Source organism: Paroedura picta, chromosome 1 (genome assembly GCF_049243985.1).
Source record: "Paroedura picta isolate Pp20150507F chromosome 1, Ppicta_v3.0, whole genome shotgun sequence".
NCBI classification, from domain to species: domain Eukaryota; kingdom Metazoa; phylum Chordata; class Lepidosauria; order Squamata; family Gekkonidae; genus Paroedura; species Paroedura picta.
This window is the reverse complement of record NC_135369.1, coordinates 36,643,513-36,668,170: the sequence shown is the minus strand read 5'-3', so window position 1 is coordinate 36,668,170 and position 24,658 is coordinate 36,643,513. Positions and strand designations below refer to the sequence as shown.

At 44.3% G+C, this 24,658-nt stretch overlaps 1 protein-coding gene and 1 long non-coding RNA gene across 6 annotated transcripts in view; one reads left to right on the top strand and one right to left on the bottom strand.

The window, feature by feature from the left end:
• Positions 1 to 14,834, bottom strand: part of PNPT1 (polyribonucleotide nucleotidyltransferase 1) — a 42,175-nt gene extending 27,341 nt beyond the window's left edge. The window contains exons 1-9 of one of the 2 annotated variants that reach the window (XM_077333481.1): positions 14,626 to 14,834; positions 11,781 to 11,841; positions 11,209 to 11,283; positions 9,110 to 9,215; positions 7,615 to 7,664; positions 6,831 to 6,894; positions 6,363 to 6,410; positions 3,057 to 3,170; positions 2,274 to 2,460 (exon numbers count right to left, since the gene is read on the bottom strand). In XM_077333481.1, the coding sequence (XP_077189596.1) occupies positions 2,274 to 2,460; positions 3,057 to 3,170; positions 6,363 to 6,410; positions 6,831 to 6,894; positions 7,615 to 7,664; positions 9,110 to 9,215; positions 11,209 to 11,283; positions 11,781 to 11,841; positions 14,626 to 14,819 (899 nt within the window). In that variant the 5' untranslated portion in view covers positions 14,820 to 14,834. The remainder of the gene's footprint in view (positions 1 to 2,273; positions 2,461 to 3,056; positions 3,171 to 6,362; positions 6,411 to 6,830; positions 6,895 to 7,614; positions 7,665 to 9,109; positions 9,216 to 11,208; positions 11,284 to 11,780; positions 11,842 to 14,625) is intronic. The other variant, XM_077333491.1, reaches the window with a different exon arrangement.
• A 59-nt stretch (positions 14,835 to 14,893) lies between these two features.
• Positions 14,894 to 24,658, top strand: part of LOC143835654 (uncharacterized) — a 76,995-nt gene continuing 67,230 nt past the window's right edge. For 3 of the 4 annotated variants that reach the window (XR_013230302.1, XR_013230301.1, XR_013230300.1), the window contains exon 1: positions 14,894 to 15,043. This is a non-coding gene — a long non-coding RNA (uncharacterized LOC143835654). The remainder of the gene's footprint in view (positions 15,044 to 24,658) is intronic. The other variant, XR_013230303.1, reaches the window with a different exon arrangement.

Sequence of the window (24,658 nt, the reverse complement as noted above, 5' to 3'; positions counted from 1 at the left end):
CGACCTCGGAAGGATGGAAGGCTGAGTCAACCTTGAGCCGGCTGCTGGGATTGAACTCCCAGCCTCATGGGCAAAGCTTTCAGACGGCTGCCTTACCACTCTGTGCCACAAGAGGCTCTTATACCGAGTTATGCACACCCAATTGAGATCTCTGTAACAAGAAAAGCCTTACGTTTTAATATCCAGTATTAAGGGACATTATGAGCTGCCTCTTCCTATGTTGTAGTGAAAACACAAGTGCAGGGCTGGACACAAAGCTGCTCATGCTGCACTATTATTATTAATTATTATTATTATTATTGTATTTTTATTGGCAAGACGGTAACGGGAGTACTGTTTTTATTATGCTTTTGTGAACCGCCATGAGCCGGCTGGTCTGGGACTTGGCGGTATAGAAATCCAATTATAAATTTTAAAATTTTCAGAATACTGTTATTACACCCCACACCTTGCAGAGATTGCAAGCCAGAGGAGCACATCCTCTAACCAGAGGCAGGGAATTTTCAGCACTGGCACCTTGCCTGTACAACAGCTTTCCCCAAGGCTTGCACTGTCCCTTATTCTACCATTTTTATTCAAAAAGAAATCAGCCCTACATGCAAGACAACCACCATATGTTATGCACACCTCATTAAAATAACCTGTATCCAGATGTAAGGTGACCACCCCCTTCTTATGGCATGCTGGGGTGGGAGGGAAGAGGAATATACTCTTTTATTTCCATAAATATGGTATATTCTTTAAGACATCATGCAAAAATGTCTCCTTTTAACTGTGCTTTTCCACACCTTGAACTTTTAATGTGTTTTTCATCTGTTTCTAGCCTGAGAACTGTTTTATTACAATCATCTTAAACAGCTCAGTGATTCACACTGTTCTTATGCTCTGACTGAGTTTTTAATTGTTAACAACTTGTACGATGTCTTATGTTATTAAGATTAATTTTGTACAGATTAACTGGAGGGCAGCACAGAAATTTTCTAAAGTAACATCAATCCACTGAAAGGGGGCAGAACAGGCAAAGAGGTGCAGTGGTTAAAGAGTGGTGGACTCCCGTCTGGTGAATCAGGTTTGATTTCCCCAATCCTCCACGTACTGGATGTTTTTGGGCTATTCACAGTTCTCTTAGAGCTCTCTCAGCCCCACCTACTCACAGGGTGTCTGTTGTGGGGAGAGGGAGGAAAGGGTGATTGTAAGCTGCTTTGAGCCTCCTTTGGGTAGTGAAAAACAAGGGATAAAAAACAGCTCTTCTCTCCTTCTTCTCAACGACAAAGAACAGATCTGAACAAAGATCGTTATTACTGTAGACATAATTAGAGAAGGGCAGTGTTCAGACATCATGACAACAGAGCACCTTGACTAGAACAAGGCAGGAAACTGTCAGGTTTGTGCTCCCCTCTCGCACAAAAATGAGAAACTTCTTCATTTAGTTTAGAACTACCCACAATTTGTTGCACTGTCTAAATTAAGACACTTTAACAAGAGGCCTGCAAACCAGTATTCTAAACTATGAATTAGAACAACTGTTAAAGCGTCTGCTTTACACCTCACAGCAAAATGCAGCTTGTTCCCAAGAGGAAAGATCCCAGAACTTCTCATTCCTCTTACAAAGAAACTGTAGTTTTGGATGATTGCTGAAAAAACATCTGATTTTCAGCAAAGGACGAGGACTATAAGATTAAACTAACAAAACCTCGTTTTCATGCAATTATTTTGGTTTTTGTGCATTTTAAAAGATGCGCTAGCTTAAGCCTTTGTGGAATACGTGGAAAAAATAATACAGTATAACATAAAGAAAAGCAGACAAATGTTTATCTACTTTCTTATGCCATTTTCTTGTCAGAGTACCAATGATGAAATTCATTTTTTTATATATTTGACTGCCTTCTTGACATTGACAAAACACTCAGATTGATGGGGCACTGGTAACTCCGCTGATGCACAGCCACAACAAAAGGGGAGGAAGAACATGAAAAAGAGCCTCACTGATGGCTGGAGGTGGGGGTACTAATCCCTACCCCAACTACAGCTGCTTATTTAAGTACCTTACAGCAGGGGTAGTCAACCTGTGGTCCTCCAGATGTCCATGGACTACAATTCCCAGGAGCCCCTGCCAGCAAACGCTGGCAGGGGCTCATGGGACTTGTAGTCCATGGGCATCTGGAGGACCACAGGTTGACTACCCCTGCCTTACAGGTTACTGGAGATTCTCCTCCCCCCCCCCCCATCATTACAACAGTTTTTGTGATACTGACAGTGTTTTGCATACTTACTGCTTTGCACATTCCACAATCTCCTCTGGAGCAGTAAAAAACTTCTGGACATCCCTCTTGGCAACGCCGTTCTCTTTCACCAGCTGTTGTATGCCTAGAATTATCTGCTGGGTATGCTTCATCCCCACTTTAATGGCATGGCAGAAATCCTGCTGCAACATGTTTTCTGCCGCAGCTTCCAACATAACTATTGATTTAAGCAAAATACAAAGAAATCAACTATTATAATGGTCAGCTGGCATGCTCAGATATCACACAATCTCAGATTGCAGAGCCAGCTTGGTGCAGTGGTTAGGAGCCAGCTTGGTGTAGTGGTAGGAGTGCAGACTTCTAATCTGGCGAGCTGGGTTTGATTCCCTGCTCCTCCCCCATATGCAGCCAGCTGGGTGACCTTGGGGCTCACCACAGCACTGATAAAGCTATTCTGATCAAGCAGTAATATCAGGATTCTCTAAGCCTCACATACCTCACAGGGTGTCTGTTGTGGAGAGAGGAAAGGGAAGGCGAGTGTAAGCCACTTTGAGACTCCTTCGGGTAGAGAAAAGCGGCATATAAGAACCATCTCTTCTTCTTCATTGTTATAAAGCAGAGGGGGCCAAACTGTGGCTCTCCAGATATCCATGAATGGCTCATGGTAATTGTGGTCCATGGACATCTAGAGAACCAGCTTGGCCACCCCTATTATATGAGGTCTGTTTAGTCTTAAAACAAAGTACAACCTCAAATGCCCAAATCATTCCCTGGGCATTTTACTAGTAAAATAATACTTTTTAAGCAACTTACCTACTTGGCTACAAGGAGCTCCAGTGACAACTAAGTCCAAAGTACTAGAAGACAGTTGTTTCCGAGTGGGATTAATTACAACTTCTCCATCGATCATTCCTACTCTCACAGCACCTAGGAAGACAGTCCACACATTAAAATACTGCATCAGTCAGCATTTTGCAATTGGGACAAAGGTTGCCAAAAGAGGGCATAAACATTTTTCAAAACCATGTAAGACTAGCAAAGTTTTGATATACAAAAGTACATTTGACAAACCAGCAAACTAAGATATTTTACTTTGCTGGCCATTCATATGTCTCCCAGGGGAGCCTTGAGTTATAGGCATGGTGAGATCCTCACAAATCTGCTTATGGATTTCACAATCAAAGATGATACGTTCTAGTCTCAGCATTCCCGTCACAACAGAGGCATAAGCGTTCTTCAACTGGAGTCTTTTTATTCAAGAACAGCAGAAGGGAGTGCATTGTGCCTCATCAAAGTGAAGGTTCTTCTCTAATTAGGGTTATCGAGATGTATAAGGTAGGGCATCATCGAATCCTTGGTTAGGGGAGTTGCATCAAAAATTACATTTTTAATTTTGTTTAAATCACATTGTCTTTCAACATCATGGATTCTTCGGCCACAACTTTGGCCTGCTTGTAAGACATGGACAGGAGCAGATTTTGCTAGAGGCTGTAATATTCTACTTTTTTCCTCACAGATCTCAGCCATGGGGGGACATAATTATCCTGTGAGATCAAGGGTGTAAGATCTTTTGGAAAAAAGACTAGTTTTAATCAATAAAGGAATGCAGCAGACCACACTTTAGCTTCCAACCATTGTTTTGTTTTTTTAAATAATTAGCCTCTAAGTAGTTTTCATGGCAATATTGTACAAGTGACTCCATCACTCATTTCAAACCAATAGGAGCCCTTGAAAAAAATACAGCATCATCCGCATAAAATAAGATTGAAATATTCTGTCTGCTATTTTGGGGGGGATGAAATTCAGGCTTGGCTATATCATTGATATAAAAGTTAAACAGCAGAGCTGACTTAAGTCTATAAAGGCTACATACAGAGGCAGTAGATCTAGAGGAATATTTTGAGATCAAATGATCTAATAACATACATTCATAGATTCATAGAGTAGGAAGGGTCCTCCTTGGTCATCTAGTCCAACCCCCTGCACTATGCAGGACACTGACAACCCTATTGCTCACCCACTGTAACCTGCCACCCCCTTGAGCCTTCACAGAATCAGCTTCTCTGTCAGATGGCTATCCAGCCTCTGTTTAAAAATGTCCAAAGATGGAGAACCCACTCACCACCTCCTGAGGAAGCCTGTTCCACTGAGGAACCACTCTGCCAATAACGTCTTCCGTTCTAACTGTCAAGAACTTCTTCGTTGATCTAGAGTTGAATGGCCCTCTCTAAATCCAGCTTGTATTTCAGCAAAGCAGCTCTCCTGTTCTAGCCAGTCTCTGTATTTCCATTGAAGATGTCTAGCATTCAACTTGCCAATAGTGCTTAGTAAACTAATTGGTCTGTAATAAGCAGGGCCTTCTTTGTAGCCCTTCTTATAGATGAGAACAATAATTGCTAACCCCCAATCATTGTGTATTTCCCCAGTCTTATCAAATGCTGCAAATAAAAATGCTAGTACAGGGACCCACCAGTCTATATTTGTTTTTAATAGTTAAGGTGGGAGTAAATCAATCCCTGGAGCTCTGCCAGGACTCAAAGTCTCAATATTCTCACTTCTGAGGGCTCCACAGGTGGCCAAGCCAGTAGATTTTCAGTATTACTATAGTGGGGATCACTCAATTCAGCACAGTCATAGAGGTCCCTGAAATAATTTCCCTATGTTTCTGGCAAAATGATGCTATAGGCCATCATTGGGAACCTACCCAGGCAATCTGAAACCAGACACCAAAATAAAGAAGAGTTTTTTCAGTCTGACTGCCTGACTAAGCTGTTCCCAGGCCTGAGCTGTTGCTTCCTGTTTTCTTTGATAGAGTTTGATACTGAAGTGTTAAGCTTTTCAGTTCTGTTTGCAAAACGGTATCAGGGTTATGTCTATACCTGGCATACACAGAAGTGAAGGCACCTTTTACTCTTCTGCATTCACTATCAAAACTGAGTTTTGACTAAGATCTACACTTGGGTTGGAGCTCTTCTTTGTTCACCTAGAAGAATATGCTGGAAATCACGGGGCATGCATGAATAAAAGCCAAACAGGAGATGCAGTAAGGACTGTGATACAGATTGAACAAACTGCTTGGAGTCAACCCTTAACTTGTTCCTGCTTGGCATGATCAGGAGTGGAAAAAGCAAGGCCCTGATCCTGATAGACTGGATGAGAGAAATGACAGGGCACTGACAGACAACAATACTGGCTCAAGTCCCCAAGTAACAATACATACAAACTCAAAAGTTTGAGTTGTGTTGAACAGTGTAGGCAAAATATATGTTTTCTACAGTCTGGTGTAGCGGTTAAAGAGTGACTAGCCAAAGGTTACCCAGCTGGCTGAATGTGGAGGAGCGGGGGAGTAATAATAGGCCTGCTGGAATAGCTTTGTCTTACAGGCCCTGCACAACTGGTTGATGTCCTGCAGGGCCCTGGTCTCCCTCAGGAGTGCATTACAACAGGCTGGGGCTGTTCTCCAGATGAGAGGCTTGTGCTTCACCATACTGGCTCTGCTAGCTGCCTTGGTGGCCCTGATTGGGTGGAAAGGCAGGATACAAATACTGCAATTAAATAACGGGACTTCATATGATTAAAGCTGTATTGCTGATGTATAGGACCATTCAGCTGTGTACAATCAAGGTGTAACAGCTAAACCAGCCCTTTTCAACCTTTTGATTGTGGAGAAACCCTTGAAATATTGTTCAGCCTTTGAGGAACCCCAAAGTTGATAACCTTCAAGGAAGTGGGCATGGAAGTAAGAAATTGGAGCCAGCCAATCAATCATTTACCATTTCCATGGTGGAAAAAGAGACTAGGGCTGTACAGCAACAGGGGAAGTGGGTACGAGTGATGTCTAGTAATATCAGTGGCTGTCCTAACTTTTGGGAAAGGCCGCATAACCCCAGGGTTTCCCAGAACCCTCGTTGGGAATCCCTGAGATAAACAATAATGAAGACTGACTGATACTGAGCTATCGTGCCATTTCAAGGAAGGTGCCTGACCACTTTTCTGGCAGCTGACCAAAACCCCACATTTTTATCATTTTACCCCTAAAGATACTGAAGTTTCTAACAGGTTATTGTTCTTAAACAGTGGTCGTGCATTTTAAAGCTAAATATTATTCTCTTTACTTACCAATTGGGCCGTTCCATGGAATATCTGATAATGCAAGGGCTGCAGAAGCTAAAGGAAATTAAGTACATTATTTGAAGCTGTTTAACTAAGGTCTCACTAAAGCCCAGTTTACACATTCACCCGAATGAAGTGGGATGATCCTGAAACGGTAGAACAGGCAGTCCTATTTCACACTGCACGTGGGAGGCTACATTTTGGAATACTCCCTAAAATAAAATATCCCTGCAAGAAGAAAACTAACAGTTCTAGAAGAATGAATCTAGCCTAGCCTGGTTTTTGCAGAGCTCTCTTTCTTTTTTCCAGGGAGATGTTTCAGCAGGGGAACACTCAAAAGTGCTATCCTAGTTCCTGTAATCTGTGGTTGCAGGGCCCAATTTCTACCCTCTTGGAACATTTTCCACCATCTTCTGCTACACATGCAGGGCAGGCCTAACAATGTTTGGAAGAATGCTTTACAAAAATTATTACCTCCGTTGATTGCCAGCACTTCAGGGTCATTGACACCATCGACAGCCAAAAGGTTACAAAGGATCTGTGGCAACAAAAGGGGAAGAAAAAGAAGGCCAATGAGTTATGATGGCAGGTGGCTCTGAATTTTACGATCTTCCAGGACGGGGCCTCTGTTCATTTTGACGGGCAGCCACCCCGGCAACAGCGGGAACCGTAATAATACCAACTAAGGCATTATTTACTAAAAGACCCCTCATGAGATTTTTAGCTGAAAAACAATACAAATATTTTGTTTAAATGCTATACCAAGTACAAGCTATGTACTTATGGAAGTGATAGAAACTTATTTCGCCAGAGAGTTTTCAACAAAAGTCAGATGAGTAGGGAAAGTTAGACACATTCATACCACAAGATAAGTACAAAATTTTTTGGAAAACAAAACTGAAATATACAGTAAAAAACACAGTGATACTGAAAACATTTTTGGCCTCCAGATTAATACTTGCACATGAAAAGTGCTGCGAGGAAGTAGGTCCCCCCCTCCCCAGCCACTTTTCTAGAGCATCTTGGTGCATTCCTGTCACTGCACCTAATCACCATGTGGTATAATAATTACACTGTTAGATGAGGATCAGGGAGTTTCTTGGCATGAAAGTTACTGGGAGAAGGCTTTTTCCCAATGTGTTTTTAATAGGTCAGATTTTGTAAGCTGCACTGAGCAATGAGGAAAAGTGGCATATGGATATAGTAAGTAATGGTTTGTTTCCCCCTGGTATTGGGGAAAAGTCACAAAGTCACTTGCCTGTGTATCGTAATAGTAGCCTGCTGGAAAAAGTGGTCTAATTGACCGATCTATGAAAAAGCATAAAGAATGTCAAAATGTTTATTGAAAATTCGTATTAAAATACATTGGGAGATTCATATACAGAGGCTAAGAATAATTACACACCAAGTAACCTGAAAATAAATTAAACAGAATGGAATGTCACAATAACATTGTGGGCCCACATTCAGCCGGTGCTTCGTCATCTGCACTGGCTACCAGTCTGTTTCCGAATCAGATTCAAGGTATTGGTATTGACCTTTAAGACTATACGCGGCCTGGGTCCCGTCTACCTGCGGGACCGCTTGGTTGCTTATGCCCCCCGCAGGGCACTCCGCTCTGCGGGTATGAATTTACTGGTTGTCCCGGGCCCACGGGATGTTTGCCTGGCCTCGATCCGGGCCAGGGCCTTTTCAGTCCTGGCCCCAACCTGGTGGAATGAGCTCCCAGAAGAGCTAAGGGCCCTGCGGGATCTACCAGCTTTCCGCAGGGCCTGCAAGACAGAGCTCTTCCGCCAGGCATATGGTTGAGGCCAGGGCAGCTCTCCCACTAATCCATCAAAGGATCCCCTCCAATATTGAGATCTCTAACATCGAGATCATTGTTAAATCTATTGTATTGGTGCCACCCTCTTCTGAATATTATTCTCCCCACCAGGCTGAACTTGGGGGAAGTCGGGTAACTAAGATCAGAATTGTGACCACCGCCCCTTATATGTTATATGTGACTTGTTGTTGATGTTAATTGGGGTTTTTATGGGGATTTTATTGGGTTTTAACTATTTATGTTGTAAACCGCCCTGAGACCTATTTGGAGAAGGGCGGTCTAAAAATTAAATAATAATAATAACAACAACAACAACTCTTTAGACAAACAGAATTTAGCAAAATCTGACCATGCAACAGCCAGGAATAGCCTAGTTGAAGTATATATAAAAATCCTGATTATAGGTAATAGAACATTTTGGAACACATCTTCACAATTTTAAAACAGCATATTGTTCATGGCATAGCATGCTAAATGAAATATCTCTAGATTTATATGTTTTTAAAATACATGACTTTTGGTTAAAGAAGAAGCTGAATGTAAATGAATGTCTTCAGGAAAGGATCAGCAGAAAATGCTCCCCCTTCTATGAGTGGGAGTAAATTGCATGAAAGGAATAGGAGTTCAGGAGCCAGCTTCCTGACTAAATACACTATTGGGGGGCTTCACTGTAATCATGCCTTCAAAGTTCTAATAGACAGTTCCTATTGAAACACCAACCATAAGCACTTTCCCTAGCAAATCCTACTGATTTCAGTGGAATGACATCCAAGTAAGCAGACTCAGGCTCAGACTGCAAGAGATTTTAGGATCAAAGAACAGATTCTTTCCTGAGTGTCTAGCAAAACTGCCCAACAGAAAACGATTGAGAAGTAAATCTTCTGCTTTCAAAGTATCAGGAATTACTGCAGTAATCATAAGTGGGTACCTATTACTCTGCTGGTAAGAATTTCTTTATCAGTGGAACCAAGTTCTCTTCTCAGATAATTGGTGGGAATCCTTCCCGCAGCAGCAGCTTTTTGTCGATAGTCAACCTTAGATAACAAAAGAAACTTCTCATGAGTAACACTGTCAACATAATTTTATTTCCTCACTTATTTACAAAATGTATACCCTGCCTGAAAAGGCAGCTAACAGATTAAAAACACATTTAAAATCCAGAGAAACCAAACAAAAATACATCATAGAAACAATTAAGACAAAGTTAAAATACTGATACATAAACATATAATACACTGCGATACTCTAAGCAAGATATAACCAGGGCATGCAGCACAGTGGCCAGATCTTTTCTGCACAGGAAAGGCTGCAGCTGGCTAACCAGTCAAACCAGCAGTGGGTCCCTTGGCATCCCCAGACTGCAAACACTTACCTTCATTAGAAGTGTGACTCCATGCATAACAGGTGTCAGATGGTCTGCTCACCAGTAGCATTTCAATCTTGTCAGGAAGGTAGTATTATTAAGGTGATATAGCATATTGAAAATAGATCAGGAATTAACATGCCAGTTCATCTGATCTGTCCAAACCTAGAAGTCACTATGCCAACTTCAGAAATGTTTGTGTCTTTTTTTGGTACACATTATTTGCATTACAACCAAGTAGCACAATTCAATGCACTTCTTATGTGCATTATGGTCCTTTATTCTGCATTAAGTTTTCAGCATGGGTTTCGCAAGAACAACTCATGTCAGACCAACTTTATCTTTTTTTTTGAGAAAGTGACTACCTTGCTGGATCAGGGGAATGCTGTGGACATAGTTTATCTGGATTTCAGTAAAGCATTTGATAAGGTTCCACATGATATTCTTGTTGACAAGTTGGTAAAATGCGGTATGGATCCTTATTCTGTCAGGTGGATCGATAACTAGTTGACAGATCGTAACCAGAGGGTACTTGTTAATGGTTCAGCATCCTCTTGGAGTGATGAGTGGAGTTCCCGAGGGATCTGTCCTGGGGCCTGTGTTGTTCAACATATTTATAAATGGTTTGGATGAGGGATTAGAGGGAATACTTATTAAATTTGCAGACGATGCTAAACTGGGAGGGGTAGCAAACACAATCGAAGACAGAACCAGAATGCAGGATGATCTTGCTAGGCTTGAGAAGTGGGCTAAACTGAATAAAATGAAGTTCAATAGGGACAAATGAAAAGTTCTGCATTTAGGTAGGAAAAACCAAATACACCAATATAGGATGGGGGAGACTTGTCTTAGCAGTAGCATGTGTGAAAAGGATCTAGGAGTCTTAGTAGACCATACATTGAACATGAGTCAACAATGTGACTCAGTGGCTAAAAAGGCAAATGGGATTTTGAGCCGTATCAAACGGAGTTTCGTGTCCAGATCACAGGAGATGATGGTACTGCTTTACTCTGCTCTGGTTCAGCCTCACTTGGAGTACTGTGTTCAGTTTTGGGCACCCCAGTTGAAGAGGGATGTAGACAAACTGGAGTGTGTCCAGAGGAGGGAAACAAAGATGGTGAGGGGTTGGAGACCAAGACATATGAAGAAAGGTTGGGGGAGCTTGCTCTACTTAGCCTAGAGAGGAGATGACTGAGAATGGATTTTATAACCATCTTCAGGTATTTAAAAGGCTGCCATATTGAGGATGGAACAGAGTTGTTCTCTCTTGCTCCGAAGGGACGGACCAGAACCAATGGGATGAAATTAATTCAAAAGAAATTCCGTCTAAACATCCGGAAGAAGTTCCTGACAGTTAGAGCAGTTTCTCAGTGGAACAGGTTTCCTCGGGAGGTGGTGGGTTCTCCATCTTTGGAAATTTGTAAAGAGAGGCTTATTCTGTGAAGGTTTAAGGGGGTGGCAGGTTACAGTGATGAGCGATACTATTCTATGATGATACCATGATTCTATAAAATATCTGTCATTTACACCTGAGATGCATACAATGGAATCCTGAACAGATTGAATGGGCTTAGGCTGCACTTATTCTGTTTAGGATTACACAGAGAGTCTTAGATCCAAAAAACAGTTCTTCATCCCTATGTGGCATTTATGGTAACACTTACCACCAAAGGCATAAACTGAGATGGAGATGGCTTCGTTTTACTGACTGCTGTCACCATCACCGCTGTATCACCTAGCTTAATGAAAAATAAACAAGGAACTTACATACGATAAAGCAAGGGTCTCCAACCTTTTCATGTCCAGTGATCCTTTTGGAATTTTGATGCAGTGCAGTAGGCACAGCCATACAAGGGATACCATGGGAGACAGAGTCAGACACAAAATGTTGAGTCTTTACTTGGGCTGGCAGCTGTTGCCAGAGTAACATAAAAAAAACAAACAAACTCCAAATGCCAATCACAAGTTTAGCTCGACAAAACCCCACCTGGCCCCACTCAATTCCTAACAACTTAGTGGGCACCATGTAAGATGGGGGGGGGGGGTCCATGGAGCCCACAGGCCCTCTGAAGAAAAAGCAACTTGATCATGATCATGAATCCACTAGTAAAAACAACTCCTATATTATTACTTAGGCTTTGTGAAGACAGACTACATTCCAAGAAAGGCTACAGCCCCTATCCCATGACTGAATTCTAAATAGTCTATTTAAACTGAAGTTAAAAGAAGTTCATACCTGTACTACAGCACACCCATCAGCAAATCTGGCTAGTTTTCCCGAGGAAATTTCCAACTTTCTAGAAGAAGGGAGGGGGAATAAAAGAGAGAGAAGTTACGCATCACTAATCTGAACAACTTCCATACTACTATATGAACTACAAACTAGTAAGAAAGGGAAACATAAGACAAAAGAATACAATTAATTCTTATCCAGAAGTCCCTGCTTGTGTAGGGGCTATCTTAAAACCCTAAAATAGATCATGAGTGACAACTGTACAGTATTTTGCAGTACATATACATGCACAGGAAGCAAAGTACACATTTGATCACCATGTACAATAATCATGCTTTTTTCCTACAAGAAAGTTTGTCTGTATAGGGCAAGCACAACGTGGGAAGTAGCTCTAACCCAAACTGAAGTTAAGCTAGTTCAATAGACTTTTAACTATATATTCCAATTAGATATACTTTTTATGCAAAGACATACAGTTCTTAAAAAAAAAACTAGTAAAATCTGTTTCTTTTGCTTTGGAGAAGCAACAAACCCAGAAGTAATGTGGCACAGTAGACAAAAGGTGGTTTTAGAGTTGCTCTCTTTATTTGGAAGGACACCAAGCATTAATCTGCTTGAGAAACTAAAGAGAAATCCAGAAGCTACAGAAAGACACACATACATGTATGCGTGTTATTCTTTAGTAATTATTGATCAGGCATCTCCCAGTACCATATTAGCACAGACTCTTGGAGAAAAGTAGCGGTGGCATGGCTCAGAGAACAAAGGCACAGATGTTTGGAAGCTGTAGCTGGGCGGTGCGAGCCGAGTCGCCTGAAACTCAACCCCTCCAAGATGGAGGTCCGTGGCTGGGCAAGAAGGCAGCGGATCAGGAAGCAACCCACCCACCTTGGCTGAGGTGCAACTTAACATCTCCCCCTTGGCCAGCATTCTGGGGGTGATTCTGGATGCCTCCCTTGCTACGGAGGCCCAAGGTCACAGGGGTAGCACACATGGCATTTTTCCATCCGTGCCAAGCGAAACTACTAGCACCCTACCTGACATCCAATTGCATGGCCATAGTCATCCACGCAACGGGCAAGGACTTCTGTAACTCGCTCTACATGGGCCTACCCTTTTCCCTAACCCAGAAATTAGTTGGTACAAAATGCAGCTGCTAGGGTCCTCATGGGAACACCTTGGAAGGCCCATATCTAGCCCGTGCTGAGGCAGCTGAATTGGTAGCCAGTTGTAGCCTGGATCAAGTTCAAGGTTAAGGCTATCCAAGAACTGGGCCCCTCATATTTATATCCTTATGCCCCCTGCAAGACACTGCGCTCTGCAGGTATGAATCTGTTGGCAGTCTCCGGCCCAAGGGAGGTGCATCTGGCCTCAATTAAGGCCAAGGCCTTTTGGATCCTATCTGGTGGAATGAGCTCCCAGGAGAGCTGAGGGCCCTAACAGAACTTTCTGAGTTCCACAGGGCTAGCAAGATGGAGCTCTTCCACCAAGTCTTTGGTTGAGGCCAGTGCTATTAGAGCTGAGCCCCTCGCTAGTCAGTCAGGCCCCCTTCATGGCACCTGAAGCACTGTTTTATTAAAGGTCTGTTGAGCTGGGGTAGATGGGAGTTTTTGCTGTTAAAGGAGGGTTTTATATAGGGATTTTATATTGTTTTAGCGGACTTTAATGTTGGGCCAACAATTGTTAACTGCCATGAGCTTTGCTTGGGAGTTGTGGGATACAAGTTGAAACATAAATACATACATTTATACACAAGCAGCATGAGAGACGATTATTTATATCTGGAGAGAGAAATCATAGTTCAAGACAGCTTACAAGCCAAACCCCAGTCTTGAAACCCTTTCCCTTAAACCTGCATGGAGAGAAGTAATCCTGTGTGATGAAGTCAAGACACACATTATTACCTCCTAAGATTATGATTGCTCAGGAATGGGATAAAGCCATATCATGCTCAGGAGTACCCTTTTAATTAGTACTTCACAAGGCTATAATGGTGAAAGTCAGTGAGACATATTAGTTGGGTAACTGGATCTAGACTGGGAAAACCCAAAGTTTAAAGTCGTAAGTAACTGGGCCAGTTGCTCTCAGCTTATTCTGCCTAAGCCAGGCTTTCTCAACAAGGGTGTTGTGAACCCTTGGGGTTTCCCAAATGGGTGGGAGTTAAATTAATCTCTAGTGTTCAATTTGTTAAACATTTAACCAGTGATACAACCATATACGGCCATGTCAATGCCTTCCAAAATGGCCAATAAAGAGCCTGGTGGGAGGGGACCCAGGTGGGCATGTACACAGCTCTTCTTTCCAACCATAGTCTGCATGATTGGACCAGTTCTGGAGTTCCTGGAAGCCTGAAGAATGTTTCAGGGGTTTCCCAAGGGTCAAAAAGTTGAGAAAGACTGGCCTAAGCTGTTGCATAGATTTGCTGAGATGTAAAATATCAACTCAGAATTTACTAGAGGAGGAAGAATATAAAACTGAAATAATACAGCTGCATTGTAATAAATGAAAAGTGCTCTGCATGCACGCAGACATGCTTTCCTTTCCTCTACTGGTGGAGGAAAGGGCACCACCGTCCACTTCAGCAAAGATGGAGAAGCATCACACATGTTCAACAGCACACTCCCTTCACAGCTTCGCAGCCACGAGGGGGAGGACACCCGCACTTCCATCCTCATTACTTGGCCAGGCTGGGGTTGCCCAGGCTCTCTGCACGTGCCGGGGAAGCCTTTTCTTTACGGCCAGCTGGGCACATTCCTCCACGCTTCGATCCCCCGCTCCAGCTGAAGCACGGCCAGCAGAAAGCAGGGGGCTTCTCTGCTGGCCGGGAACGAGCCCCCCCCCCCCTTACCTGCTCCCTAAATCCACGGACACCGCTTTACGGTCTCCAGCAAAGTCCCACCGGCTCCTGGCCAGGCCCGGCCGCGCCATCCGCAGGCAGCCCGCCCCCTTCAGGCAGAGCCCCATGGCCCCGGCTCCCCCGAAGGCCCCCCACGCCGCCTTCCACCGCAGCCGCAGACGACCACACGCGCCGGCGGCAGCCATGACGCCGGAGTCACCCGGCAAAAGGGGAACCCTGTCCCAAATCGCGAGCTGATTGGCTGCCCGCAACAAGCTCGGGACCCATTGGCTTCTCTGGCAAGCCCTCCCCTCAAGGGCGGAACGAATGATGGGGCAAGGAATGGGCGGAGCTCGACCCGGAGGACGCCGGCGGTGCGCTTTCGATTCCCGAAGGGAACACGGGGGGCGGCCGCGCTCGCCCTCTGCTGGTGAGTCCGGCTACGTCACTCGCTGGCCTTGGGAAGACTTCTGTGACCTGCTGGGCTGCGCCCGTAGAGAAGCCGCGGGGTTAAGGCTGCCGGGCCTGGGCTGGGCTGGGAAATCCCTGGGGACTTTGGGGATGGAGCCGGGAGTGGGAGGCATTTGGGGCAGGGAGGGACCTCGGTGGAGTATAATGCTATGGCAGTCATTCCCAACTGGAGTTACTAGGAACTGCAGGGTTACTCCAGGTTTTTTTTGGGGGGGGGGACTTAATTTATATATGTGTGAATATGTATATATATAACCTGGGGAGGAGTTAGAAGGACAGAGTGACTTTCTGCTTCTCTGTCTGGTCTGCAGCGGCCTTACAACGGAAAAGGAATGGGAGGGAAGAGCTGAATCAGCTGCACTCCCCCACTGGGTCCTCCCATTTCCCCACCCCCAGAATTTCTTCTTCTCAGAACCCCACCGTTGCTGTTGCAAATAAAGGGACTCAGATATTCAAGTAGGAGAGGACTGTGCCAGATGCCACAGTCTACCCTCCAAAGCAGTCCCTGGTAAACTTTATGACATGCTTCCTTGTTTTGTTCAGGCAATGTACTGTGCACACAAAAATAAAATGAACTTCTTATTTAATAAGCATTTTATTTTATTAGTTATGATGATGCCATGCACACTGTAAATGTGATTTCCAGGGGTGATACTGAAAGGAATGGACAGCTGACTAATGTTCATTGAAGATAGGACACAATATATCATAGCTTTTGTTTCCTGATACCCACAGCCATTTTACTAGTTTCAGGTACTATTGCTACTTTATAGTGTGAAATAATGAAACATCAGCAGCCTAAGATGTTGATATCTAGCAGAGAAAAGCTTTTGTCAGATTGCAGTTAAAGGAACAAGTGCAAGGTCAATTTTTTAACAAAAGATCTTGGCAACTCTTTCTAAATCATGTCCAAATGTTGCAAGGGGCAGTGAACAGAAGTGGTCAATGAGGTGCTATCTGAATCACTCCGTAATCAAAGACATTGAAGGTTCTTATACAGTGTGATATAAGAAGAAGAAGTTGGTTTTTATACCCCACTTTTCACTACCCAAAGGAGTCCCAAAACAGCTTCTTTCCCTTCCTCTCTCTACAGTAGACACCCTGTGAGGTAGGTGGGGTTGAAAGAGAGCTCTAACAGAACTGCTCTTCATGAGCAGCCTTAAGAGAACTGTGACTGGCCCAAGGTGACCCAGCTAGCTGCATATGGAAGAGTGGGGAATCAAGTCAAGTTCTCCAGGTTAGAGGCTGTTGCTTTTAACCAGTGCACCACGTCGTGTGTCAGAGTATCCGGCCCTTTGAGAATGCAAGCACAAATCCTTTGGACAGGTGACATGTTAGAAAATATTCTGAAAAGATCAGCAAGAGGTAATTAATTGATATTGAGAAAAGATGGCAATAAAAGAGAACTGTAAGAGAATATAGGTATTTATTGCTGACAGATGGTTTTTAAGGAGTAAAACCCAAGAGCAGTGGAGAGACAGTTTGTTCAGCATCTGATAGGAGGACGCCAGTCTAATAGGTCAAGCTGGTTTTTAATCAGAGTCCAAGCTCTGTCAAAACCTGTCTCAGACAAGCCAAAGAAGGAAAACAAAATCGGCACTGTGGACTTAACAAAGGAATCAGAATGTGCCCAAAGCAGGGGTAGTCAAACTGCGGCCCTCCAGATCTGGAGGGCCGCAGTTTGACTACCCCTGGCCCAAAGCAAAATGGGAGAAGGAGACTGAGAAAAGTGTAAGCACAGTCCACAATTCAGGGTAGCAAACCAAGCAGAGGTGGGGAACTTTCCAGAGGTTGCCAACTTCAAGGTGCAGAACTGATGAAGTCATGTATCTAGGAGTGCCAAACAATGCATGAAGGAAAGATGACTGGATGGCTTTCATGCTGCAACTGAAAGCCTGGGTCCATATCAGGATCATGGAATAAAGTATTGCTTTTCTCTTTGCAGCTGAAGCGATTGCTTCTCCATTGTTCCATTCCAGTTTATGGAATGGCAATTGTACAAAAGGGAAAAACGACATCAACAATCAATTGCTTTGACTGCAGGGAGAAAAGCAGTAACAAAAGTTTTTTTGATTATTTGTGTTCATATAGGGCAGTGGTTCTCAACCTTCCTAATGCCGCAACCCTTTAATACAGTTCTTCATGTTGTGGTGACCCCCAACCATAAAATTATGCAAGTGTTCTTTCACAAAAGTTCAATTGAAACAGACCAATGGCGTGAAGATCCATTGTTCATGATTGCATATAAATTGTTTTTTTCCCGGGGTTTCTCATTTCAGTTCTGCCTCTTGTCCCACTGCTCTTTTCTGCTGCTCCAGACAGACGCTGTATCTTGATCTACCCTGCAAGGCTGTTGTGTAGATGGCGCCTCCCCGGCCAAGCTGCTTACCCTGCCGCGACCCCCATGAAAGGGTTATTTGATCCCCAAAGGGGTCCTGACCCCCAGGTTGAGAACCACTGATATAGGGTATTATTGCCTTGGAATTCAAATACCTGTGTATCCAGACCCTTAGGACTGTTACTTTCAGTGGGGAATTTACTAGAGGCTCTGAGGCAGCTGTTTGTAAAGATAGTAGCACCAAACTTTCACAAAACATACTCATCCCTCTAAGATAAAGACCTCCCGCCCATTTTGCTCTTAGGGCCTGTTGAAGGTTTTTGAGGGTGGGGGTGGCGTGGCTGTTTTCCAACCAAATGTCACCCCAACTGCAGGGGAGTGAGGACTACCTGTCCACTCAAGACCATCCAATCTTCAAGCCATCCTCCTTGCAGAGAGGAAAATGAGGGAGAGAAGGAGAGTGTTGGCTCTTTGCAGCTTGTCTCCAAAGGAGATAGGCTGGGAGAGCTTTGTTCTCTTCCTTGATCTGATGAGAGGGGAGAAATGCCATTGTGCCAGCAACCTGTGGAATCAAGGGAAAAGGGAAGTACATGCTGTATTTCTCGTGAGCATCTGAACTTGGGAGGGAAAAAAGCACAGATTGTTTTGAGGAAGGGGTTTGGTTATGCTAACAACCCCAGATTTGTATTACACTTCTGAGAAATCACTGTACTGACCCAAACAAGTGACTTCTGTGTTCCTCTTCAGCACTGCATTTTGTTATGCATACTCCTAGTAAAGCACCCCAAGGTGAGAAGTAGAAGCTTCTCAGAAACAGCAAAAAGCAAAGATTAAAAGAAAGGTAGGCACTGAGCTGTGTTTTGTCAGTCCCTCACAGGATAGGTTGGTGCTTCCATGGCACAGGATGTAAAACATGTGAAAACATGTGAAATGGGAGATCGTGTTATTTTGGAATTCTAGGTGAAAATTCAGGAGCCTCTTGTGGTGCAGAGTGGTAAGGCAGCCGTCTGAAAGCTTTGCCCATGAGGCTGGGAGTTCGATCCCAGCAGCCGGCTCAAGGTTGACTCAGCCTTCCATCCTTCCGAGGTCGGTAAAATGAGTACCCAGCTTGCTGGGGGGTAAACGGCAATGACTGGGGAAGGCACTGGCAAACCACCCCGTATTGAGTCTGCCATGAAAACGCTAGAGGGCGTCACCCCAAGGGTCAGACATGACTCGGTGCTTGCACAGGGGATACCTTTACCTTTAGGTGAAAATTCAGAATAGGGCCCCAAAATCATTGCCCTCTCACTGAGACGGGTACCGCACAGGGGGGGGGGGGAAGGTCAGGCCAGTGCTTGTATGGCAGTGGGGCTAATCCCTACAGCCACATGATGTCAGTGCTGGCCCAGCCTCCTCCTGGCCCTGGCCTGCTTTAGGCCCTCTGTTACCCCACGGGACGGGAACATGGAAATATCTGCATTTCCTTCTTCCCCATGGGTGCCATTGGCAGCCAGGCCAGGCCAGGCCTATGTGGATGGGGAAGAGTTGGGACTTTCAGGCCCGGCTCTTCCCCTCCTATATCGTCTCAGCGTGGATATGAATTGACCCATATGGCTCCACTCAGCTTCGTGACGTTGCGGGGCCAAATAGGGCATTAAAAAATTGCAGAAAGATGGGATTGTGTTGTTATGCAATCCCACCTTCATGCAAATAACCCCCCTGTCACCGCTCCCCCACGCAGCGGAACCTTTCCACCTCGGCTGCGTTGTAGGGATGCAGCAATCCAGGGCGGACAGGGTCTGCTGCCAAAATAGGTCCCCCTTGGGGACCTAGGAAATGGCAGAGCATGGTGCTCCATCACAACGCACTGGTGGCAGCCCTGAGTGGTGCCACTGGTGCAGAATTGGCATGGGCCAAGCGAGGCGTGTCCCTCACACCATGTAAGGTGGGCAGGAATGTTGTTTGGTGTTCCGGAAAGCTGATGAGATGTCTAGGGCTTCTTAAGTGCATGCTTACATCTGAATCAGGCCTGATTGGGTTAACCAGGAACAGTGGTTCTAGGAGCACCTATGAAATTTCGAGAGATTTTAACTAGTAATCGCAAATGAGGACAAGGCATTGTGGGGCTGACTTTGCTGCCTGCGGGGAGCTGCTGCAGTTCTGTGAGGGGGGCTAGAATAGCAGAATTCTCAGGATCTTGTCCACAGCCAGACTCTTTGGGGAAAACCATAATGGGCCGTATTCTGACATCATAATAAACTCATGTGATGATCATGAGCACAGCTTGTTTGCCGCACTGCTTCCTTTAGCCTTCATGCTTACAGCGCAACTGAAAGCTTTTCAGTTCTGGAAGCTTACAGTCAAATTACAAGTTGTTGTCATGACTAGAGAGCCAGTTTGGTGTGGTGGTTAGGAGTGCGGACTTCTAATCTGGCATGCCAGGTTCGATTCTGCACTCCCCCACATGCAGCCAGCTGGGTGACCTTGGGCTCGCCACGGCACTGATAAAACTGTTCTGACCTAGCAGTGATATCAGGGCTCTCTCAGCCTCACCCACCCCACAGGGTGTCTGTTGTGGGGAGAGGAATGGGAAGGTGATTGTAAGCCGCTTTGAGACTCCTCCTTGGGGAAGCGGAAAGCGGCATGTAAGAACCAACACTTCTTCCTCTTCTTCTAGATGTATTCTTCAGTTCTCTGTGTGTATGTCTGTGTTTACATGTAAAGTGCTGTCAAGGCATATCTGATTGACAGCAGCCCCAGCAAGGGGCTTCCAAGACAAGTGATCAAGCAAAGGCAGTTTGCTATTGTCTTCTTCTGCCAAGTCTTCCTTGGTGGCCTCCCATCCAAGTACTGACCCTGCTTAGCTTCCAAAATCTGATGGGACTGGCCTCTACTGTGCCATCCTTCATCTCCCAAAGAATCTTTCAGGGTGAATAAACTCCAGTTTGCCTCAGCAGATATTCCCTAAACGAGGAAGCTTTTGTTAACTTCCTGGGAGAAGGGGAGAGGAGGTGTACACAGCAAAGAGGTTGTGTTCATGTCCATCAAATAGATAAGGTTATCGTGGTATCTGAATACAGCCTCACTTGAAAAGTATATACTTTTGTAATATATATACACGTTCTTTGTGTTTCTTCAGCAGCCTGTCAAAAATAAGAGAGGGCATCATCTGCATCCCTCAAGTAATAAAATTTCTCACATCTTCAGATGGGGAATTTAAATCATTTGTGTGTGTGTACCTATACCCTACAGCAGGGGTAGTCAAACTGCGGCCCTCCAGATGTCCATGGACTACAATTCCCATGAGCGTTTGCTGGCAGGGGCTCATGGGAATTGTAGCCCATGGACATCTGGAGGGCCGCAGTTTGACTACCCCTGCCCTACAGTATCATAATTTCTGAATGCACAGCTTCAGGGCGAAGTAGAATCTATAAACCAAATTCTGAGATCATATTATGGGGCAGAACTTTTGAATTCAAGACAGTGAACATCCACTACACCCAGTGTAAACAACATTTTTTGATCAATTACTCACATTTTGGTTAATAGAGAAGCTCCTTTAATTGCTCAGTGGTTTATGAATGATCAATAACGGCACATCAGTCTCATCTGTTGTGTTTTTGTTTAATTAAATGCAGTCCTGGGAAGGGGGAGAAATCCCTGTATATAGATAATCTCTCTGTTTATAACATTCATTCTAATGTCTTAATGGCTAATTGAGATTTAAAAAAGATTGTTTGACCACGGTGGGATCAGGTGAACTGATTCAAGTAAATCCTGTAGAAAATCAAGGTTTGATAGCTTGCAGATTTTGTGACCAATGAAAGGTAGGAATACCTGGAAGACGAAGAGTTGGTTTGTATATGCTGCTTTTCTCTACCAGAAGGAGTCTCAAAGCAGCTTACAATCACCTTCCCTTTCCTCTCCCCACAACAGACCCCCTGTGAGGTAGGCGAGGCTGTGAGAGCCATGATATTACTGCTCTGTGAGAACAGCACTATCAGGGCTGTAGTGAGCCCAAGGTCACCCAGCTGGCTGCATTTGGAGAAGGAGCGGGGAATCAAACCAGGCTAGCCAGATTAGAAGATGGTGCTCTTAACCAGTGGTCCCCAACCTTTTTTTGGCTGGGGACCGGCAGGGCGACGGCCACGCCCGCGCAGCACGCATGGATTCCAACCCCTCAGCTATCCTCATCACTCTTCTCTGAACATGTTCCAACTAGTCCATATCTTTTGGGAACTGTGGTGCCCAGAATTGGACATAATATTCCAAATGAGGTCCAACCAATGCAGAATAGACTGGTATTATAATTTCTCTTGTATGCTTCTAGCAATGCAGACTGAGGTGGTGGAGAATTTAGCCTTCACGCCATCACCTAGTTTCAGGAAGCCAACCAAGGAAGCAATAGGCCAGGGTGGATCAGGTGAGACTCCTGAACAAAATCTTATGGTCCAGCTTGCTTAAGTGAACAGCTTGCCTGTGACATGACATTTAGTTCATGGGAGCCAAGCCAGTCGTAGGCTGCTTCTGAATGCACAGGTGTGCCTTTCATAACATGAAACACTTGCAGGTCTGAGCATTTATTTATTTATACACTACTTTTCGTGCCCAAAGCAGCTTGTAACATCCTCCTTCTATTTTCCCTTTTCAACACATGAAAGCTGGGCCACAGGCTTCTGCTGAAACCTGTCAGGATCTGTTGTTTCCCAGTTGCTTTTTGCTACCAGCAGGTGGCATATGTTAGCCAGTTAAACCATGTGCTGACCTAATCTCTTGTTAATGCCTATTGTTTATTTTCACGAAAATGCTTAAAACTGCTGGTAAGGTCATAGGCTAGAGACTGTCCATCTGATATTTCTGAAGGTTAGTGAAAGTTGGCAAAAGCTTTAGTGCAAGAGGCATGTTCCCAAACAAATTTAATGAGCTTATGTACCATTGAGAGCTCATGTGATTTAGATGGTTGGAGTAGGATCTTGGGATAACTTCAGATCCTGCCATGGAAGCTCACTGGGTGACCCTGGGTCTATCACAAGCTCTTAGCTTGCCGTACCTGTAGAGTTTTTGCCCAAGTAGCAGAGCATCACCCACTGGCTTTCATGTAGTGGCTGCAATTGAACAGTAGCAGACAGAGGTGACTCAAAGAAATTGCATGGCAGTAAGTCACCATGTAGTTGCCTCCAGGCCCGGCCCCAGTGAACCCTTCATCGAATCCCAAAACAGCCCTGAAAAGGGTCCTGCTTTTTACTGATAGAAACCAAGGTTTCAACTAGCAATACTGTTGTGGTTTCTTAGCAACAACTACAGAGGCCATTTGCTTCTTAAAGCTACAGGTGTTGCTTCTGTTACTTTGGAGAGGTTTAAACATCATTTTTTTTTTTAAATCATTTTTCCTGCAAGCCTGGGTTTTTCCTCAGCATTGCAGAAAGATTTGTCTTTTGTGTATAGATTTAAGTATCCACAGATTTGGCCATGGTAATAATAAAATATATCGATTCTAAGCTCTGAATTTTTGGTTTCCAATAAAAGTATTTTGGGGAACCTCCATGTTCAGAGGCATTGAACTTCTGAATCCCAGGGCCAGGAGGCAACGTTGGCCTCTGTGGCCTCTGTGCCCTGTTGTTGGCCTTCAGTCTAGAGCAACTGGTTAGCCACAGTATGAGACAGGATACTGGACTAGGTGGACTGCCTGTCTGATCCAGGAGGGCTCTTCTTATGTACTTATGACTCTCCCATTAGTAAATATAGCTCTTTGACTTATGAAAACAATAATGCTCTCATAATCTTATTTTGTTTCATCAGAGCTGGAACAGAGACATGGGAAAAGGGTGAGCTTTTTGGTTCCAATATAAACCAAACAAAAGCCGCCACTTTCCGTAGGTTGCCAAATGCAAATGCCATTAGTAGACCTGCATGGAGTCCATAAATCCTCCCTGTCATGCAAAAATGCACATGTTCCGTTCCTCTGGGTTAAATCATGATTGAAAATGTGTTTCCCTTTTGAAACAAAAGTATCGAGCATGGCAACAGCCATTGTTGAAAACAAACAAAATAGCAAAGAAAGAACGGTCATACCTTTGTATGCGGATTCACACTGCAGACGTAGTTTTAACTATTATAGTTTGAGGAGTGGAAGAGGAATAATTTGAGCAATACATTATGAAACGGAGGAAAGTGATCCGGTTTGTTTCTCATATACATGGGGGAGCTACGTATAAATTAATGACATAACCACCTTTAGACTACCATGGACAGTTATGGACTTCCCAGCTCAAAAAGGAAATAAGACAATATGAAAGAAACAATGCATGTGTTTTAAGATTCGGTGGACCATCTTCTCTGGGAGGAAAGGATAAAATACTGGGAACTTTTTACTTTATAAGGAAGATGACTAAAAAGGGATAGTCTTGTTATGTGTTCTCTACTTCCAAACACTGAGGAGTTCCAGGGGAGACACTGTGGCTCAGTAGTAGAGCATCTGCTTGACACACAGGAGGCTCCATTCATGGCATCTTCTGCAGAAAGGGCCACATAGCAGATGATGTGGAAGACCTCCACCTGAGACCCTGCAGAGCAGCTGCTAGTCTGAGTAGACCATGATCGACCAATGGTCTGGTGCAGTATAAGGCAGTTTCCCTTGTCAGTGTGGCAAGGGTCTCTTTCCTTGGGATAAGAGAGTGTGCATCTGTAACTATTTACTTACAAACATACAAGCAGAGCATTGTAGAAGCAAGCAGGTTTCTAAAAACAGGGAAACGACTAAACTAGTTTAAATCAGTAGTGCAGAAGTAGTGAGTCAGCCGAGACAGGGCGGAATCAAAGTCTAAGTAATAAATGAGAATGCCCCAAGTTTCTGGAAAGTAGTAGTCTTGGGGGTTGGTGGCTGCTTTTGAGAGAGTCAGTGCTGCTTTAAAGAGCCAGCTTGGTGTAGTGGTTAAGAGCAGTGGCCTTTAATCTGGAGAACCAGGTGCCTCCACATGCAGCCTGCTGAGTGACCTTTGGCCAGTCACAGTTCTCTCAGAGCTCTCTCGGTCCCACCTACCTCACAGGGTGTCCATTGAGTAGAGAGGAAGGGTTGGCAGTTGTAAGCTGCTTTGAGATGGGTAGTAAAAAGTGGGGTCCTAAAAACCAGCTCTTCTCTTCTAAAGACATCAGATATTTATGGGGATTTTTACAGTACTACCTTTTGCATAAGTGGTATATTTGTAAGTAAATGGATACCCCAAAAGCTCTGTAAGTTTTCTCAGAAAGAAACAT